Source organism: Bos indicus, chromosome 22, assembly GCF_029378745.1.
Source record: "Bos indicus isolate NIAB-ARS_2022 breed Sahiwal x Tharparkar chromosome 22, NIAB-ARS_B.indTharparkar_mat_pri_1.0, whole genome shotgun sequence".
Classification (NCBI taxonomy): Eukaryota; Metazoa; Chordata; class Mammalia; order Artiodactyla; family Bovidae; genus Bos; species Bos indicus.
This window is the reverse complement of record NC_091781.1, coordinates 6,069,262-6,090,968: the sequence shown is the minus strand read 5'-3', so window position 1 is coordinate 6,090,968 and position 21,707 is coordinate 6,069,262. Positions and strand designations below refer to the sequence as shown.

Here is a 21,707-nt window from a genome sequence, read left to right as displayed (position 1 = left end):
ACGTATTGATGAGTCCTCCTGTCTCTTGCAGGGTGACGGCTGGGTGTACTTCAACCCCCTGTGGAAGGCACACTGATGGGTGGAGATGCAGAGCTTTCAGAAATAGCCCTGATTTTGTAGGAATTAAAGTGGTACGGTATCAAGGTTCTGCTGGTCTTCCCTGAGGCCGCCTGAGAGCACTCAAGACACGGCACCCAAGAGAGATTCTGTTGTGAACAGTGCGCCCCCAGACTCTGCTGGGATTGAGCTTATTCAAGAGCCTTTGGGCTTGTGTGTGCACGTGTCTGTGTGCAGAGCTCCCCGCACACCGTCTGTTCACACGCACGCGCTCCGTCTGCTGGGTATCACTACACATGGAAATACTGCACTTAGCAGCGACGTGGGTGATTATGAGCGCCTTTTTATCAATAAGGTTTCAAGTTTTCTAGTTTTCACTTTTGCCAAAAAATGTTTTGCACTCACAAAGTATTCTCCAGTTGACAAGTCCCGTCCAGACGAAGGTGAACGGGCGTGGCCGTCTGGTGGAAGGCGGCCGCCACTTCCCATTATGGCTGGGATTCCCACTCTGCCCCCAACTCTGTTGTCCGTTTGTCCATGCTCAAGACAGATCATCTGCATCTCCTGCGGGACGGGGAGCAGGCAGGAAGCTGTTCCAGGCGCAGGCTGGCGCCTTCCCGGATGGAGCGCCCCTCGGGGGGAGCCCACAGCCAGGCCTGCCTTGGGATGGTCCTCCCACATCCTTGCCCCAGAAGCTCTCTGATGATTTCTTATGCTCAAAGCGCTAGTCATACAGTTTTCAGAAGCTGCTGCTTTCATGGTAGAAAACAAGTCTTACGGAGACTTCACTCCTTTTATCTTTGGAAAAAGGGCTTTAGAAGTGAGGTATACGCATGCACATACAGACACGCACTACCACAGCCTTGTATTTCGTTTGGGGAAAGAGAAAAGAATACCCAGTGAATTTTTTTTTTTTTAAGCACATCTCCCTCTCTTGTTTGACCCAAACTCTGCAAGGAAACCACTGTGATTAAAACATCCATACAGCCTGCCTAAGTGTTCCATGGTTTCAGTTCAGTTTCAGTCTTCAGCCTTTACAAATGAGGTCGAGACATGACCAGAATATAAAGCAAGGAGAAAATGAAGTATTTGATCTTTGCTCAATGCTTAATTTATTTTTTACTGTGCCACTCTGAGAATATTTATACAACCCAGTAGCATGAATGCTTCTCTGTAGTAATACTAATTCTGTGCCTTTCGTCTGCTTTCTTAAGACCAATTGTTCACACTTTGTAGACATTAGACAAATATATTTCGATTAAATACTATACTTATCTGAGTGTCTGTGCTTGATTTTCAGGGATTCCAAAGTTCTGTTGGAATTAGTGGCTCTGCATGAACTCATATTTTATTGATTAGTGTTCATTTGATGTGAACAGCCATTATATTTCCATCAAAACAGGGTTTTAAACACATTAAACATCATATATGGATATTTTCTGATAAGGTCATAAGAAAATTTAACTTATATCCAGGGAATGGTCTTGTTTTGAGAAGCGACTTACCAGGCAAAATGCTAAGGTAAGCCTGTTCTGGTTCACTGTCTTAAGACATCTGGGAGAAGAAAGTGGAATCATTTTATTTCTGAGAGGGAAAGCAGGTTAGATGTATTTTGAGAGGGAAATCTTTAATGAGGAGACTGCAAAGGAATCACTGTGGTGTTTTTCGATGTTCCAGTCTTATACCAGAGCATAAACCACCTGGGGGGTAAAATGGAGATCCATCACTTTTTTTTTTTTTGGTTGTGGCGGGGAGTTCATTTGGCCTTTTAAAATACTGTGAAACATCATATAAAGAACTACATAAAACGCATTACAGTTTCAGGAATGATTATAAACACCCGTGTACCCACTGCCTCGGGAAAGAAACCTGTTTGTCCACACCTTGAAAGCCACCTTTGTGCCTCTGCAGAATTGTGTTGTTTTTACAATCATCCTAATGGGTGTGAACAGTTATCTCATTGTGGGTTTGACTTGCATTTCCCTAATGATTTTTAGTGATGTTGACATCTTTCCCATGTATTTATTGACCATCTGTGTATCTTCTGGAGAAATGTCTGTTAAAGTGCTTTGCACAGTTTCTAATTGCGTTCTTTTATACATTGTTAATATACATGATTTGCAAATATCCCCTCCCATTCTGCGGGTTGCCTTTTCATTCTGTTGATACCTGTCCTTTGATGTACAGAAGTATTTACCTTTAATGAAGCCCAGTTTTTCCCTGGGCCTCCCAGGTGGCTCATCTCGTGCTTTGGATATCATATCCAAGAAATTATTGCCAAATCTCATTTCATGGAGCTTTCCCCTTATGTTGTCTTCTAAGAGTTTCATAGTTTTAGCTCTTATGTTTTACATTTTTGATCCAGTTCAAGTGAACTTTTGTATACGGTGTTAGGTAAGTGTCCAGTTTTATGACTCTGCATATCGATATCCTGTTTTCCTGGAACCATTTGTTGGAAACACTCTTTTCCCCATTGAATGGTTGTCTTATCGAAAATCATTTGATCATCTGTGAAGGGTTTATTCCTGGACTCCCTAGTCTGTTCCATTGGTATATGTCTGTGATTTTATGCCAGTACCAGTTTTGAAATCTGGAAGTGAGACTTTTATTTTCTTTCATTTCAGTTGCTCAGTCATGTCCGACTCTTTCTGACTCCATGGACTGCAGCAAGTCAGGCTTCCCTGTCCATCATCAACTCCTGGAGCTTGCTCAAACTCATGTCCATCGAGTCGGTGATGCCATCCAGCCATCTCACCCTCTGTCATCCCCTTCTGCCCCTGCCTTCAGTCTTTCCCAGCATCAGGGTCTTTTCCAATGAGTCAGCTCTTCGCATCAGGTGGTCAAAGAATCGGAGTTTCAGCTTCAACATCAGTCCTTCCAGTGAACATTCAGGACTGATTTCTTTTAGGATGGACTGGTTTGATCTCCTTGCAATCCAGGGGACTCTCAAGAGTCTTCTCTAGCACCACAGTTCAAAAGCATCATCAGTTCTTCGGCGCTCAGCTTTCTTTATAATCCAGCTCTCACATCCATACATGACTACTGGAAAAACCATAGCTTTGACTAGACAGACCTTTGTTGGCAAAATAGTGTCTCTGCTTTTCAATATGCTATCTAGGTTGGCCATAGCTTTTCTTCCAAGGAGTAAGCATCTTTAAATGTCATGGCTGCAGTCACCATCTGCAGTGATTTTGAAGCCCAAGAAAACAAAGTCTGTCACTGTTTCCATTGTTTCCCCATCTATTTGCCATGAAGTGATGGGACCAGATGCCATGATCTTAGTTTTCTGCATGTTGAGTTTTAAGCCAACTTTTTCACCCTCCTCTTTCACTTTCATCAAGAGGCTCTTCAGTTCTTCTCTTTCTGCCACAAGGGTGGTGTCATCTGCATATCTGAGGTTATTGATATTTCTCCTGGAAATCTTGATTCCAGCTTGTGCTTCCTCCAGCCCAGTGTTTCTCATGGTGTACTCTGCATATAATTAAATAGGCAGGATGACAATATACAGCCTTGATGTACTCCTTTCCCAATTTGGAACCAGTCTGTTGTTCCATGTCCAGTTCTAACTGTTGCTTCCTGACCTGCATATAGGTTTCTCAAGAGGCAGGTCAGGTGGTCTAGTATTCCCATCTCTTTCAGAATTTTCCACAGTTTATTGTGATCCACACAGTCAAAGGCTTTGGTATAGTCAATAAAACAGAAATAGATGTTTTTCTGGAACTCTCTTGCTTTTTCAATGCTCCAATCAATGTTGACAATTTGATCTCTGGTTCCTCTGGCTTTTCTAAATCCAGCTTGAACATCTGGAAGTTCATGGTTCAAGTACTGTTGAAGCCTGGCTTGGAGAACTTTGAGCATTACTTTACTAGTATGTGAGATGTCAATAACCTGAGATATGCAGATGACACCACCCTTATGGCAGAAAGTGAAGAGGAACTAAAGAGCCTCTTGATGAGGGTGAAAGAGGAGAGTGAAGAAGTTGGCCTAAAGCTCAACATTCAGAAAACGAAGATCATGGCATCTGGTCCCATCACGTCATGGCAAATAGATGGGGAAACAGTGGAAATAATGTCAGACTTTATTTTGGGGGGCTCCAAAATCACTGCAGATGGTGATTGCAGCCATGAAATTAAAAGACGCTTACTCCTTGGAAGGAAAGTTATGACCAACCTAGACAGCACATTAAAAAACAGAGATATTACTTTGCCAGCAAAGGTCCATCTAGTCAAGGCTATGGTTTTCCAGTGGTCATGTATAGATGTGAGAGTTGGATTATAAAGAAAGCTGAGTGCCAAAGAATTGATGCTTTTGAACTGTGGTGTTGGAGAAGACTCTTGAGAGTCCTTTGGACTGCAAGGAGATCCAACCAGTCCATCCTAAAGGAGACCGGTCCTGGGTGTTCATTGGAAGGACTGATGCTGAGGCTGAAGCTCCAATACTTTGGCCACCTCATGCAAAGAGGTGACTCATTGGAAAAGACCCTCATGCTGGGAGGGATTGGGGGCAGGAAGAGAAGGGGACGACAGAGGATGAGATGGCTGGATGGCGTCACTGACTCGATGCACATGAGTTTGAGTGAACTCCAGGAGTTGGTGATGGACAGGGAGGCCTGGTGTGCTGTGGTTCATGGGGTCGCAAAGAGTCGGACACGACTGAGTGACTGAACTGAACTGAGATGAGTGCAATTGTGCAACAGTTTGAGCATTCTTTGGCAATGCCTTTCTTTGGGATTGGAATGAAAACTGACCTTTTCCAGTCCTGTGGTCACTGCTGAGTTTTCCAAATTTGCTGGCATATTGAGTGCAGCACTTTCACAGCATCATCTCTCAGGATTTGAAAGAGCTCAACTGGAATTCCATCACCTCCACTAGCTTTGTTCGTAGTGATGCTTCCTAAGGCCCACTTGACTTTGGACTCCAGGATGTCTGACTCTAGGTGAGTGATCACACCATCATGGTTATCTGGGTCATGAAGGTCTTTTTTGTACAGTTGTGTGTATTCTTGCTTCCTGTTCTTAGTATCTTCAGCTTCTGTTAGGTCCACACCATTTCTGTCCTTTATTGTGCTCACCTTTGCATGAAATATATTGTTTACTTTTGTGCTAGTCTTTTATTATTTCCTTCTGTTAGCTATGGGTTTAGTTTTATTTAGCTTGTTTCTTAGGGTTCAAAGTTACTGATCTCAGAGCTTTACAAACTCAAGTATTTATAGCTATATATTTTCCCATTAACACCATTTTTCCAGCATCCCATACATTTTGGTATGTGTTTTTATTTTCATTAGTCTTGAGATAAAGTTCTGATTTCTCTTGTGATTTCTTCTTTGAGCCATTGGTTAAGAGTATGTTGTTGAGTTTCCACATACGTGTGGATTTCTCAGTTTTCCTTCTACTATTGATTTCTAGTTTAATTGCACTGTGATTGGAAAAGATACTTTGATTTCAGTCTTAAAATTTATTGACTTGTTTTGTGGGCTGACATTCAGTCTATCCAGGGGGATGTCCCACACACACTTGAGAAGAATGTGTATTCTGCTATTTGATGGGGCCATCAGTACGTGTATAAGTCCAGTTGGACTGCGGTGATGTTTGTCTTTTCTTACTGATCCTGTCTCGGTGGTTTTTAATCCATTATCAATGGTGGGGTGTTGAAATCTCCTGTTATTTCACAGCTGTGTATTTCCTCCTCAAGTCTATAAATGTTTTTAATCCATTAAATGTTTTTAATCCATTATCAATAGTGGGGTGTTGAGATCTCCTATTATTTCACAGCTGTGTATTTCCTCCTCAAGTCTATAAATGTTTTTAATCCATTAAATGTTTTTAATCCATTATCAATGGTGGGGTGTTGAAATCTCCTATTATTTTCCAGCTGTGTATTTCCTCCTCAAGTCTATAAATGTTTTTAATCCATTATCAATGGTGGGGTGTTGAGATCTCCTATTATTTCACAGCTGTGTATTTCCTCCTCAAATCTATAAATGTTTGCCCTGTACATTTTGGAGCTTTGATGTTTGGTGGATGTGTGGCTCTAACAGTTATACCTTCTTAGTGAACTGATTCTTTTATCAGTATATAATGTCCCTGTGTCTGGTAAGTTTTTGACCTGAGAGTTTAATTTGCCTGCTACCAGTATAACCATCCTTGCCTTGGCTACTGTTTGCATGAAATTTTCCTTCATCCTTTTACTTCGAATGTACACGTTTTCTTAGCTCTAAAGTGATTCTCTTACAGACACCATATAGTTGAACGTTGTTTTAAAGTCCATTCTGGGACTTCCCCCTGGTAATCCAGTGCTTAAGAACCTACCTGCCAGTGCAGGGGACATGGGTTTGATCCCTGGTCCAGGAAGATCCCACCTGCCATACAACTATCAAACACACACCACAGCTGCTGAAGCCTGCATGCCTAGGGCCTGTGCTCCGCCAAGAAGCCCCCAAAACGAGAAGCCCTGGCACTGCAATGAAGAATACAGCCCATGTGCACCACCGGTAGAGAAAGCCCTCACGCAGCAGTGGAGTCCGAGCACAGCCAAAAATAAAGTAAAAAAAAAGAAAATCCATTCTGCCTGTTTACGTCTTCTGATTGAGGAATTTCATCTATTTACATTTAAAGTAATTACTGATAATGACGCACTCCTGCCATTTTGTTTGTTTTCTGGGTGTCTTACAGCATCACTGTCCTGCATTTTCTCCATTATTGTCTTCCTTGGGGTTTAGCTGATTTTTCTTTTTTTTTTTTTGAAGTGATAAATTGATTCCTCTGTCATTTTTGTCTGTATTCTATAATTATTTCACTTGTGGTTATTAGAGAGATTACATATACCATCCTAAAGTTATAACAGTCTATTTTAAATTAATACCAATTTTAGTCATGTAAAGCTCTTAATCCTTTACAGCTTCATCCTTTTTTATTGATGTCACAAATCATATTTTTACATATTGTGTACCAATTAACAGGTTTATGCTTATTTCTGTGTGCCTGCCTTTTAAAGCATGAATAATGTTATATTCAAAATTATAGTAATTGGTTTTCATATTTCTCCGTGTGTTTACATTTTTTTTTTTTGTTAGCTTTTGTTCATCTGGAAAGATCTTGAAAGGTATAGAATTCTTGGTTTAGAGTTTTTTTCTTTCAGCATTTTAAATGTACATTCCTACTGCATCATGGCCTTCAAAGTTTCTGAGAAACCTGCTGATAATCTTATTGAGGATGGCTTTTAAGTGACAACTTAACTTTCCCCCTACTGCTTTCAAGATTTTCTTAGCTTTGGGCTTTCAGTAGTTTAACTATAATGTGTCTCAGTTTGTGGTCCTTTGGGTTCAGTTTGTGGTCAGTATGGGTTCCTTTGGGTGTAACGTACTTGACATTCATTAAGTTTCTTAAATTTATAGATTCATGTCTTTTCTCAAATTTGGGAAGTTTTCTGCCATTATTTCTTCAAATCTCATGGCCCCTTCCTCTCTCCCTTCTTGGACTCCTGTAATGTAATATTGGTCCATTTAACGGTGCCCTTTGCGCTCTTTCCACTGTTTTTTTAAGACAAGAAAAGACTCTACACATGGACATCACAAGATGGTCAACACTGAAATCAGATTGATTATATTCTTTGCAGCCAAAGATGGAGAAACTCTATACAGTCAGCAAAAACAAGACCAGGAGCTGACTGTGGCTCAGATCATGAACTCCTTACTGCCAGATTCAGACTTAAATTGAAGAAAGTGGGGAAAACCACTGGACCATTCAGGTGACCTAAATCAAATCCCTTACGATTATACAGTGGAGGTGAGAAATAGATTTAAGGGACTAGATCTGATAGACAGAGTGCTTGATGAACTATGGACGGAGGTTCGTAACATTGTACAGGAGGCAGGAATAAAGACCATCCCCATGGAAAGGAAATACAAAAAAGCAAAATGGCTGTCTGAGGAGGCCTTACAAATAGCTGTGAAAAGAAGGGAAGCGAAAAGCAAAGGAGAAAAGGAAAGATATGAGCATCTGAATGCAGAGTTCCAAAGAATAGCGAGAAGAGATAAGAAAGACTTCCTCAGTGATCAATGCAAAGACATAGAGGAAAACAATAGAATGGGAAAGACTAGAGATCTCTTCAAGAAAATTAGAGATACCAAGGGAACATTTCATGCAATGATGTGCTCAATAAAGGACAGAAATGGTATGGACCTAACAGAAGCAGAAGATATTATGAAGAGGTGGCAAGAATACACAGAAGAACTGTACAAAAAAGATCTTCATGACCCAGATAATCACGATGGTGTGCTCACTCACCTAGAGCCAGACATCCTGGAATGTGAAGTCAGGTGGGCCTTAGGAAGCATCAGTACGAACAAAGGTAGTGGAGGTGATGGAATTCCAGTTGAGCTATTTCAAATCCTAAAAGATGCTGCTGTGAAAGTGCTGGACTCAATATGCCAGCAAATTTGGAAACCTCAGCAGTGGCCACGGGACTGGAAAAGGTCAGTTTTCATTCCAATCTCAAAGAAAGGCAATGCCAAAGAATGCTCAAACTACCGCACAATTGCACTCATCTCACACGCTAGCAAAGTAATGCTCAAATATCTCCAAGCCAGGCGTCAGCAATACGTGAACTGTGAACTTCCAGATGTTCAAGCTGGTTTTAGAAAAGGCAGAGGAACCAGAGATCAAATTGCCAACATCTGCTGGATCATCAAAAAAGCAAGAGAGTCCAGAAAAACATCTATTTCTGTTTTATTGACTATGTCAAAGCTTTTGACTGTGTGGATCACAATAAACTGTGGAAAATTCTGAAGGAGATAGGAATACCAGACCACTTGACCTGCCTCTTGAGAAACCTGTATGCAGGTCAGGAAGCAACAGTTAGAACTGGATATGGAACAACAGACTGGTTCCAAATAGGAAAAGGAGTTCATCAAGACTGTATATTGTCACCCTGCTTATTTAACTCATATGCAGAGTACATCATAAGAAACACTGGGCTGGAAGAAGCACAAGCTGGAATTAAGATTGGCGGGAGAAATATCAACCTCAGATATGCAGATGACACCACCCTTATGGCAGAAAAGGAAGAACTAAAGAGCATCTTGATGAAAGTGAAAGAGGAGAGTGAAAAAGTTGGCTTAAAACTCAACATGCAGAAAACTAAGATCATGGCATCTGGTCCCATCACTTCATGGCAAATAGATGGGGAAACAGTGTCAGACTTTATTTTTTTGGGCTCCAAAATCACTGCAGATGGTGACTGCAGCCATGAAATTAAAAGACGCTTACTCCTTGGAAGGAAAAGTTATGACTAACCTAGACAGCCTATTGAGAAGCAGACATTACTTTGTCAACAAAAGTCCGTCTAGTCAAGGCTATGGTTTTCCCAGTGGTCATGTATGGATGTGAGAGTTGGATTGTGAAGAAAGCTGAGCGCCGAAGAATTGATGCTTTTTAACTGTGGTGTTGGAGAAGACTGTTGAGAGCCCCCTGGATTGCAAGGAGATCCAACCGGTCCTTCCTAAAGGAGATCAGTCCTGGGTGTTCATTGGAAGGACTGATGTTGAAGCTGAAACTCTAATACTTTGGCCACCTGATGCAAAGAGCTGACTCATTGAAAAAGTCACTGATGCTGGGAAAGATTGGGGGCAGGAGGAGAAGGGACGACAGAGGATAAGATGGTTGGATGGCATCACCGACTCAATGGACGTGGGTTTGGGTAGACTCCGGGAGTTGGTGAAGGACAGGGAGGCCTGTTGTGCTGTGGTTCATGGGTTCACAGAGTCCAACAGGACTGAGCAGCTGAACTGACGTAATAACTTCAATTGACCTCTCCAAGATTGATTCTTTTTTCCTGTTAAAACACTCTACTCAACTTTTTCTTTTCAGCTCCAGAATTTGATTTTTTCCTAAGAGGATAATTTCTTAGTTGATACTCTCTATTTTCTTGAATTACTTTAGTTCGTTGTTTTATTTCTATGAGCTTATTTCAGACAGTTGGCTTTAAGTCTTTGTCTAATAGATGATTGCTGTTATTTTCTTCCTCTATTATATAGGCCATGTTTTTTTTCTGTTTCTTTGTATCTCTTGCGGTATTTTGTTGAACGTTGGGCATTTGAAAAAAAAAACCATCTCTCCGTGTTTTCACTGCTGCACACCAGGGAAGACCTTCGCTGATGTGTAAGGCATCTGAGCCTTGGGATCAGCTTGAGGTGGAAATTTGTCTCAGGTGTTTTTCTGAGCACATGTCCTGTCTAGGGCTGTGTACCATTGAGTCCACCTTATATGTGACTGTTTTTACATCTTGATTTTTCAGACTTTCCCTTTAGCTTCTTCTCAGGACTTTAGATACTCGTTCTACCCATTAATTTCTTGCCCAGGCATCTCCATGTCTGTAGTCTCACTATAGCCATTCTGTTGTTTTTAAAATACTGGAGTAGAGCTGGAGTAACGTGTTTCAGGTGTACAGAAAAGTGATTTGATTTTATATATACACACACACATCTATTCCTTTTCAAATTCTTTTCCTGTCTAGATTGCTACAGAACATCTAGCGGAGTTTCCTGTGCTATACAGTACGTCTTTGTTGATTATCTTATATATATTAGTGTGTATATTCCAATCCCCAAAACCCCTCTCCACCTTTATCCCACCCCACCTTCCCCCTTTCATAACCATAAACTAATATTTAAGTATGTGAGTCTGTTTTGTAAGTTTATGTCAGTTTTTAGATTCCACTTAAGTACTATCATATGGTGTTTCTCTTGTTTAACTTACTAGTATGATAATCTCCAGGCACATCCATGTTTCTGCAAATGGCATTATTTGATTCTAATGGTTGAGTAATATTCCATTGTGTATATATACCCATCTTTATCCACTCATTTGTTGGACATCTAGATTGCTTCCATGTCTTGGCTATTGTAATCAGCACTGCAGTGAACATTGGGGTGCATGTGTCCTGTTGAATTATGGTTTCCTCTGGATATATGCCCAGGAGTAGGACTTCTGGATCATATGGTAACTGTTTTCAGTTTTCTAAGGAACTTCATACTGTTCTCCATAGTGGTTGTACCAATTTACATTCCCTCCAACAGTGTAGAAGAGTTCCCTTTTCTCCACGCCCTCTCCAGCATTTATTGTTGTAGACTTTTTGATGGTCTCTCACTGTAATTTTGAGTATGTTTCCATGGACATCCTGGAAAAATGTCTAGTTCTTCTGCCCATTTTTTTGACAGGGTTTTGTTTGTTTTTTATATTGAGCTGCATGGGCTGTTTGTAGATTTTGTAGATTAATCCCTTGTTGGTCGTATCATTTGCAAATATTTTTTCCCTTCTGTGGACTGTCTTTTCACTTTGTTTATGGCTTCCTTCACTGTGCAAAAGCTTTTGAGTTTACCTAAGTCCTATTTATTTCCATTACTCTAGGGGACAGCTTGAAAAAGATACTGTTATAATTTATGTGAGTGTTCTTCCCCATGTTTTCCTGTTTTATAGTATTACGTTCTTACATTTAGATCTTTATTTTTGTGTATCATGTTAAAGAATGTCCTAATTTGTTTTACATGTAAGCTGTCTAGTTTTCTCAGCACCATTTAATGAAGAGACTGCCTTTCTTCCATGGTGTAGTCTTCCCTCCTTTATCATATAGCTCAACCGTAGTTGTGTGGGTCATTTCTGGGCTTTCTACCCTGATGATCTACATTTGTTTTTGCGCCAGTACCACACTGTAAGACTGTAGCTATGTAATACAGTTTAAGTCAGGGCACCTGATTCCTCCAGGTCTGTTTTTCTTTCTCAAGCTTTCTTTGGGTGTTCAGGGTATTTTGTGTTTCTATAAAAACAAACAGCATTTTTGTTCTAGTTTTATGAGCAGTGTCTGCCTTTTTGCAGCTTTCCCAGCCTGCGATCTGAGCCATACCACTTTTCTCTGACAGGTTATAGAGTGAAAAGATTTTTTTCTTCAGGTAGCCCTAGATACATCAGACTGGTGCAGGTTAAGTTCTTTTATTTTCCCTCCTATTTGAGAGGGGACGCTGAAGTATATGCCCAGTAGTGGGATTGCTGGGTCATGGGGTAGTTCTATTTTTAGTATTTTACAAAACCTCCAGACTGTTCCCCATAGTGGCTGTATCAATTTACATTCCCACTAACAGTGCAAGGGTTCCCTTTTTCCCACAGCCTTTATTTTTTGATAATGGCCATTTCTGATGTGTCTGCATTTTTGTAATAGTTGATGTTGAGCATCTTTTTCATGTGCCTCTTGGAGAAATGTCTATTTAGATCTGTCCATTTTTGATTATATATTCTGGAGGTGAACCCTTTGTTCATTGCTTCATTTGCAGCTATTTTCCCCCATTCGGAGGGCTGTCTTTTTGTCTTATGGTTTCCTTTGCTGTGCAAAGCTTTTAATTAGGTCCCTTTTTTTTTTTTTTTTTCCTTTAAAAAATTTTCATTACTCTTAAAGGTGGGTAAAAAACTACAAAGCTACAGTAATTAAGACAGTATGGTTTTGATATAAAAACAGAAATATGAATCAGTGGTATAGGACAGGAAGTCCAGAGCTAAACTCATGCACTTACGGTCACCTAATGAGTGACATAGGTGGCAAAAATACATAGTGAAGAAAAGACAGCCTCTTCAATAAATGGTGCTGGGAAAACGGGACAGTTCCATGTAAAAGGATGAAATCTGAACACTTCCAAACATAGCACTATTTTTAGTGTGACTTTTCCATGATTGGGCATATGTTCAGTGCTGTAGACCAATGACCATTTTCCAGAACCCCTATAAAGTTATTTTAGCCAGGTTCTCGTTTGTTGTTATTTTAGATGTCTTCATGGAGCATCAAGGGCCTGGAGCTTCCAGTCTGCAACCCTGGTCTTGTGTGTGCTAAAATCAAGTGCACAGTGTAAAGGAGAAGCAGACACATGTAATCACAATCCAACTCAACTGGAACATGCTATCACTCCAGAGCCTTTTTCTATAATCAAAGTCCCCATTATTGTCCCCCAACTCTCATCCTCCAGAGTTGACCTATAATCCAACTTTGTGAGTAAACCACATCCTGGTTTGCTTTATAGCTTTAATACTATGCACACATTCCTAAATGATACATAGTTTGTCTGCTTTTGATATATAAATGGAATCATATAATCTCTTGGCTTGTAAACTCAAACTTTTTATGATCATCAATGTTATTCCTTATCAGTGTAGTGCACTTTTTCCTTCTATGCTGTTCCTTTATATGAATATATTACTATCAGTTTATCTTAGCCACTTCTGACAGACTTTAGAATTGCAGGGATATATATCTTCAGCGTGCGTCAGCTAACTCCTGAGTCATCTTAAAGTTCCCATCAGCAATGCATATGTTTGTATTTTGGCCAACCTGATGGGTATGTTTATTTCCCATTTGGATTTCTTCTGTTAAGGACTAATCAAAAATCAGCATCTGTTTTTTCCCTAAACATTCTTTACAGAGTCTGGACATTGATCTTACATCTGCTGCAGGTTGGGTGACACCACGTCCTCGTTTAGCCCTGCGGTCTCGGCAAATATTTAAAGGTCACTGAACAAAGGTATAGAACTCATATTACCCAAGTTCAAGATTTACTGAAAAGATGTAGTTATCGGTGTATCAAGAGGATACACAAAGATTGATGAAACAGATTAAGAATGTTGGTCAGTTTTCAAGTCTTTTCAACAAACGATGTTGGCTCAACTGAAAAAACTCACACAAGTCATATACAAAAACTAACTCAACAGATTACAGATCTAAAAGTTAATTCTATGTTGGCCAAAAAGGTACGAAATGGGAGGTTTGTTTTTCTATTCCTGTACAAAGTGGGCTAAGAGAAACTTATCCACCTTCTACACTATCTGTTGCCTCAAATAGCTAGAGCCATAAAAACATTAAAAAAAATAGATCATATTTATCAAAAGACAAAGAGGATTATATATTATTTCCTTCAGCAGGATACAGGCCTGAGCTCTGATTCATGTTAATCTAAGTTTGTCAAAGAACAGATCTTGCTTTATCTATCTGGCCTGTTTGTTTGAATAATTACGACAGTGTGCTGAGGTTAAGAGAATGCACTGTTGTCACAGTCAGTCTGGCTGCCATTGACCTTGAGTTTTCATTCATTCAATCTTGTATCTCCACCTTTTATTGAAACCCCATTCAACAAAAGCAGACAGTTGGTACTCTAATCAAAATGCCTCCAAGATCTTAGAAATAAGACCACTCACCAAGAATATTCCATATTCTCCAAGTAAAATATTAAGAGCTAGACAATCTGAATTTTGTGGCTCCCAGAGATGGTCACAATGTCTAGCTATTATACACCAAGATGGAGGTGAACATGTTCAGAAACATATGCTGTTTTGGGATTGAAAGGACCATCAGTCGTTTTGTTCCTAATATTCTGCTTCTGACAGTAGTGAACTGGGGGAGTTTGGACTAACTCTTTAGCTAAAGCCAAGTAGTAAAGCCGGACAAGGGAAAGTCGCTTAGTCGTGTCCTACTCTTTGCGACCCCATGGACTATATATACAGTCCATGGAATTCTCCAGGTCAGAATACTGGAGTGGGTAGCCTTTCTCTTCTCCAGGTGACTCATCCCAACCCAGGGATCGAACCCAGATCTCCCGTATTGCAGGTGGATTCTTTACCAGCTGAGCCACCAGGGAAGTGGACAAGAAATACCACCTGTTTTAAGACTTCACAGAACCAAGAGTGCATCACCACACAGAATCCAGAAAATGGAAATTCTGAGAGAGAAGGCCTGGCATTTGAGGCCATTTCCCCCTGGAAACTGGCAGAGACTGAACTGTAATTTCAGTGACTTTGTAGAACTAAAAGGACAAAGGCTGGTATTAAAACCTGCGTGGATGAGGTCCTTGCAGGATTTCAGTCTGGGAATCATAAACTAGCCCTCAAAGAGATGGCAGCCTAGCTCTGTGATCACACAACATCCCTTGAACTGGATGAATCTGATTACGGCTTGCTATGAATCATGAGGTACCTGGCAGAAACAAAATCTTCTATAAAGGAAAATCTCTTAGACCTAAAGTTACTTGTACAATTTCCTATGTATGTTCGGGGCACACCATCTGCTCCCTCTCCTCCACACATTAAGAGGAAACACACCAGAAACAAGACCCACAAGAACTCGAGCGAATTAATGGGCGAATCAGACACACTTTATGTTCACTAGATCAAAGACTGTCAGTAGTAGGCTATAAACCATAAAAAGAAACAGTAGATGTGGCATGGGGAAAAATTCTAAAATTGAAAATAATAACTCAATGGACGGCTAGCCTTAACATCAGATTAGTTATAACTGACGAGAGAAGTGAATCAAGAGAAAATACACAGAATGGAGAGGGGAAAGGAGACAGCCAACAGAGAAGGCTTAATTATAGCCTTCTGATAGAAGGAGTCTTGGAAAGCAAAGAGAATGGGGCAGAAGCAATATTCCAAGTGATGACTGGGAACTTAAAAAACCCAACAAGCTACAAAGCTACATGCTGAGCAAATCCAGAGTAGGATACATTCAAGGATGAAAAACATACATCATGCGGTCATCTGAAGAAAGCTGATAAAACAATCAGACAAAATAGACTTTAACAAAAGGCATTACTGAAAATAAATCCTGGTAGTCCCTAAAAACTGAAGGTTCAATTTACCAATAAAAGTTGTAAATGTATATACACCTAATAATCTGGGTCCAAACATATAAAAAAGGTTCAGAGAGGAACAAGCAAACCTGGAACAGTATACAGTGTCAATACATCCTTCTCAGCAAACAGAACAAGCTTCAGGGAGATTTTATACACACAACTGGACCACAGAGCAAATTTCAAACATCTTCAAAGGAGTAAAATTTAGAGTATCTGATTACAGTGCAGTTAAGGTAGAAACTGATAATAAAAGGATAACTAGAAAACCACTACATCTAAAAAATCAAGAAATGTACATCTAAATAAATAAACAACCCAAGGTTCAAAGAAGAAAGTACACAAGTATGCATTAAACTCAATGACAGTTCACATCATAACTCTGAGAATGAAAGACTATGCTTGGAATAAATTTAGAACTTTAAAATCATGTATCACACTAAGATGAAAAGAATACCTCTCCTTTAAGCAAACAATTAACACAAATTAATGAAATAAAAACATACTGTAGAAAATGTCAACAAAGCCATAAATAAGTTGGTCTTTGATAAAAACTGAAGGGTAACGAGGGAGAGATGAGACAAACAGGGAGAAGAAAGAAAACCAACCTCAGAAATGACAAGGACATCACTATAGAATCTGTGGACAGTAACATAACTGTTAAAGTGATATTAGCAACAATTTTACATTCACCTATTTGAAAATTTAGACAAAAATGGACAAATTCCTTGAAAAATTTACCAAATCTGACAAAAAAATTTAAAAATCCAACTGTGTAATAAAATTATTACATCTATTCAATTCAGAATACCAGAGTGGGTAGCCATTCCCTCCCATATTTAATTTTATATTCAAAGAGAAATATATGCCCAAATGATTGCACCAGCAAATTCGATGAAACACTGATCATTATCCCAGGAAGGCAAATTTAACAATGTAAACAAAAAATCTCTATAATTCACTGTGTTAACAGAATAAAGGAGAAAAACCAAAATCATCTCAATAAACCAAAAAACAATTCCTTCACATGTAATAAACTCAGCAAACTGGGAAAAATATGTACTCAATCCAATCAAAGATACCAATACAAAGTCTACAGTAAACATACTTAAGGGCTTCCCTGATGGCTTAGATGGTAAAGAATCCGCCTGCAATGTGAGAGACCAGAGTTCGATCCCTGCATTGGGAAGATCCCTTGGAGAAGGGAATGGCAACCCACTCTGGCATTCTGGCCAGGAGAATCCCCATGAACAGAGGAGCCTGGTGGGCTACAGTGCACCGGGGCACGGAGTTGGACATGACTGAGCAACTAACACTTTCAAACATATTTAAAGAAGAAACACTGATGACTTCCTGAGACAGGAACAAGATAAAGGTGTTACCTGTTCTATGCAGTACTAGACTCGCTGTCCTGACCAGTGCAGCGAAAACAAAGTCAAATGTATAACCACTACAAGAGGAGAGAGAAAACTGCCACTGTTTCCTAATTACAATGGCATATGTTTATAGTAACAATCTAAACTTATTACAATGGTTTTAACAGGTTGTTTAGTATGATTTTAACACATAAAACCACACATTTTATATCCTGACAGTTGGAAAATAAATTTTTAGGACAGTATTGCAATACAACTTATGAAAATGAGTAACACCTATTTAAAAACAATACAGAAATTAAAGATGACCCAGACTTCTATAAAAGGATATGCCATATTCACATACAGAAGACTCAAAGGTGCTAATTTTTCCTATAGTTTCAATGCTCAATACCCAGTCAAAAGCTCAACAAGTTTTTTCTTTCTTTTCTGGTATCACTTTATAAACTGGTTTTAAAATCTACATGGAGAAACAAAGGCCCGGAAATAGCCAAGCTAGGTCTAAGAAGATGCAGTAGGACTTATATCACCATCAGAAATATGTTAAAGCACATTAAGTCAATACAGAAAACTAAGAACCCTATGGAATATAACACAGTTCAGACAGATTCATGTACGGATTTCCTGCAAAAGGAGAACTGCAGAGGTGCAGGAAAAGGATAGTTCTTTCAATAAATGCAAAAATTAGACTCACATATGGAGAAAAAACAAAAACATAACCAACTCAAAACAAAACCCAAACTATTCACACTGCACTCAACTGAATTCTAGGCAGACTGCGAAGCTAAATATAAAAGATAAAACAATAAACTTCCCAGAAAAGACCACAAGAAACTATCCTCACACCACAGGTAAGGAAAAGATTACTAAATGGCACAGAAAGCTACAGGCAGATAGAAGACTGAAAATACAACATCAGAATACTAACTAGGTGGTTTGTAACACAATGATGAAGAGCTTATACACAGGATATATTAAGAACCCCTACTAATACAATGAAAAAATATAAATCAACAGAACACCCAAAACCTTGTAAAAAGGGGATTTCCAAATGACCAACCTCACTAGTAACCTAGAAATGGCAACTAAACAACAAAAAGCCATCATTCACCTACTAGAAAGAAAATTATAAAGGTTGACAAGGGCTGATTAGAATGTGGGAGTAAACAAGAACCTTTATACCTTTCCCAGTAATTCTACTTTATTAGGTAAATACAAAAATGTGTGCATATAGTCTCCGAGAGAGAGAGAATAGAAACTGCTATAGCCTTAATTATAATACCCTCAAGCTGGAAATGCAAATATCCATCAATGATAGAATGGTATGTGAGACAAAGAATACTATGCATCAATGAAAATAAACCTATAGCTGCATGCAACATTCTGAATTTCATGAAAATTAAGCTGAAGTAGCTAGATACAAAAAAATATCTATTTTGATCGCATTTTGTGTTCAAAGAATAGGTACAATTAAATATGTTTACAAAGAGTAATTACTGTAAAAGCTAGGAGACCGATTACCTTCTGGACGGGCAAGGGGACAGGCCAGTGACTGGGTGGGGGCAGGAGGAAACTTCCCAGGCCCCAGCAGTGCTGTGGTCTTGATCTGAACTGTGGTTACAGAGTTGCTCGTCTGGTGGTAACTTGCTAAGGCGGACATTTGTCTTCTCTATGTTACACTTCACACTAAAAAAGACTTACCTTTTCATTTCAGACACCTCCCATTTCTTACAGGTTGCTGTTTCTACGTTCACTCACGACTCCACCTACCTGGGTAACAAAGCAGAGGTCTGACAGTCCCCACTTCAACAGCGGCTGTTCCAGCAAGAGGAAGAGCTTCTGGAGAGGGTCGCACAAGAACGTGAACGCACTCAGCACGACTCGACTAATTGTACAGTGGTTAGGATGTTAAATATTCTCTTTTATATTTTACCACCATTAAAAAACATGTGTAGTAGCTCCAGATTTCATAATCATATGACCCCTGAGCTATAGAAACAGTAATACTCTAAAGGATGCTTTTATACTCTTCAGTCCTCTGGCCTTTTGGTCATGGCCTGGGGACTAAAAGTACAATTCTACACATGCACTCTCCAGTAGGTAACAATGTGAGTTTGCAAAATGAATTTTATCTTTGGACTTGCAGCCTAATGTTTTTTTTACTACAAAGCACTCAGTTTGCTCAATTCTAAGATGTGGAATAAAACAAAAGCTATTTAATATGTTGATAATTTCACTTTTCTGTTATAATAAAACCTCAAGTGTCATTACAATATAGTTTTTACTGAGATAATCCCCTGAACCAGAACTGGAGGTGAGAGGTCATTCCTACTCTTAATGAGAAAATTAAATAAGACTTCAGTGATGTTTAACTAGAACTTTACAGAGAAGCGCTTTTGTTAAGAGTTTTGCCCTCATTTACATGGAGATAAAAATTCCTTTTTGGTTAGGTGTCTTCCCCTCACTTACCTATAAAAAGTCAAAATGAAATTTTCACTCTGGGCGGGGTGGGCGGGGAGGAAGGCATAACAAAATAGTAGGTCTCAGTTGAATTAGTTTGGGGGAACCTCATTTTGGTTCCATGAACTGCGTCAGTAAAAGCTATATTGTAATGACACTTGAGGTCTTAATGTAGCATAAAAGTGAAATTAGAGATATATAAAAGTGAAATTATAGTAACTGCCTTTGTTTTTATTGTTTTTGATTCTCCACATGGGTTCTCTCAAACCTTTGTCAATGTGAACAAGAAGGAAGCGTGTGCTCAAGACTCTGTAAAGAAAAGACTTGTAAAAAGACAACACTTAACACAAAATTTGAATTAACTTTATTTTCCCTACAGTCAACAACTTCTCTGCATTGAATTTTAAAGCAACAAAGTAAGATAAAATCCCCCAAATGACAAGGTATCAGAAATCCAGATTCAGTTACACTTCATTTGTGAAAATGTTGGACCATTTTATTTGTCTGTAAAAGAACCATCATCTGGGTCAAAAATGAATTCTATAAATCAAAGAATATTCTACACTTTGGAAAAAGAAAATTGGCAGTAACATTCTCACTGTATATTGTAAATTACACTTTTCTTCATAAAAGGTACATACTATTCTGCACTTTTCCACCAAAAACAGTGGTGTAAGTTATGCTTGTTTATATCAAAAAAAAAAAAAAAAAAAGGAAAGATATCCTGTGGCAGGAAAAACCCTTTCTCTTTTACTTTCACTAAACAGGAGAAAAATTTCAAGTCTATATAAAGTTGCCTATGAGCTGGAAAGTGAACATGTTCAATCTCCATTGACATTTTAGTGCATTTTTTGACAACTGTCACATTTTTAATAAAAGAAAATGCACATAGCATTAAAGAGTGTTTCATCAAATGCTTAAGGGATTAACAAATATGGAGCAAAGGACAAAAGTCATTGTGATGGATGAAACTTGTAAAAATGAGAGAAAAGCCAGAATTTTACAAATCCTTTGTCATTCTGAAGAGTCACACAAAACGAACTCTGGATACCTGTCCACTTTAAGGGTTTCTTCCTTAACCTTTTGTATGTAAACACAGTGCTCACCTCAGGAGTAGGACACCGAACCCCAGCCTGCTAACAAGCAACATTGTGTGTGTTGCCATGATTGCCAAAGGATATAAATTTAGCCCTTGAATGAACCATGTATGGTATCTGCTCTGTAAGTACCTGGTGAAAACAACTGCTAACAGCAGCAATAATGTTTCAACATTAAAAAACAAAACAAAACGACAACTACTTGAATCAATGAGTTAGAGGTCCATCTTCAAAACAGCAGCTTCTTCTCAGAGCAAACAGTAAGCAATAGAAAATGCACATTTGATGAAACATTCTTTGCACTGGAGAAACATGAAAATAAATATAGTTCAAGGAAGTACTCTTCTCATACCTCTTTCTCAGACCTGTACTAGTTTTACTGGTTCAAGAAGCTTGCATCACATTTTGTCATTTGTATTTTACATATTGCTATCTGGGTCATTCAAATAAAATGCAGGTCTTGTAAAAGAATAAAAAAACCTTGACAAGTATGCATGTGCCAGGGACCAAATTAGAGGGTTCTTTGGTGCCAATTGTCCAAATTTTCAGATTTGAAGGATAATATGTACCAATAAAAAAAAAATCTGCTGTTAAGACATTTACAGCAGTGCTCTGTCTTGCTTCACATTACAAATCGAAAACAGCTGTTCTCAATAAGCCAATTTTATTTTTTAAATCAGGTGTTGCCAGAGTTTTGGATGTTAACCTGGACCAGTGATGGTTCTGTACCCTCCGCTGCTGTGAAACACGACATGAGCTAAAGGCAAAGACCGGTTCTCACAAAGACATCTGCTTCAAGTTAGGAACCAGAACAGTGTTTTTAAAGAGTCTTCTTAGATATTTTCTTGCCTTTCTTAAAAACTAGCTTATTTTTAATGTAGCCACGCTTCCTTTTCGCAGTCTAAAAAGAAAACAGAATACCTGGTGTTAGTGCAGGTTTCTTATGGATTAAAAATACGGATACACACACGGTCTACTGCAGAGTGGTGAAGACTGTCTTAATAAGCACTCAGCTCTTCCTGGGTCCGGTCTCCCTGAACTGTCAACAAGCACTCCCCAT

The 21,707-nt window shown here is 39.1% G+C and overlaps 2 protein-coding genes across 7 annotated transcripts in view; one reads left to right on the top strand and one right to left on the bottom strand.

The window, feature by feature from the left end:
- OSBPL10 (oxysterol binding protein like 10) overlaps positions 1-20,268 on the top strand; it is a 360,812-nt gene extending 340,544 nt beyond the window's left edge. For all 6 annotated transcript variants that reach the window (XM_070777074.1, XM_070777075.1, XM_070777078.1 and 3 more), the window contains one exon: positions 32-20,268. In XM_070777074.1, the coding sequence (XP_070633175.1) occupies positions 32-164 (133 nt within the window). In that variant the 3' untranslated portion in view covers positions 165-20,268. The remainder of the gene's footprint in view (positions 1-31) is intronic.
- The window catches only part of STT3B (STT3 oligosaccharyltransferase complex catalytic subunit B), a 103,142-nt gene continuing 101,326 nt past the window's right edge, over positions 19,892-21,707 (bottom strand). Inside the window, exon 16 of the mRNA XM_019984659.2 lies at positions 19,892-21,548. Within this exon, the coding sequence (XP_019840218.2) occupies positions 21,468-21,548 (81 nt within the window). The 3' untranslated portion in view covers positions 19,892-21,467. The remainder of the gene's footprint in view (positions 21,549-21,707) is intronic.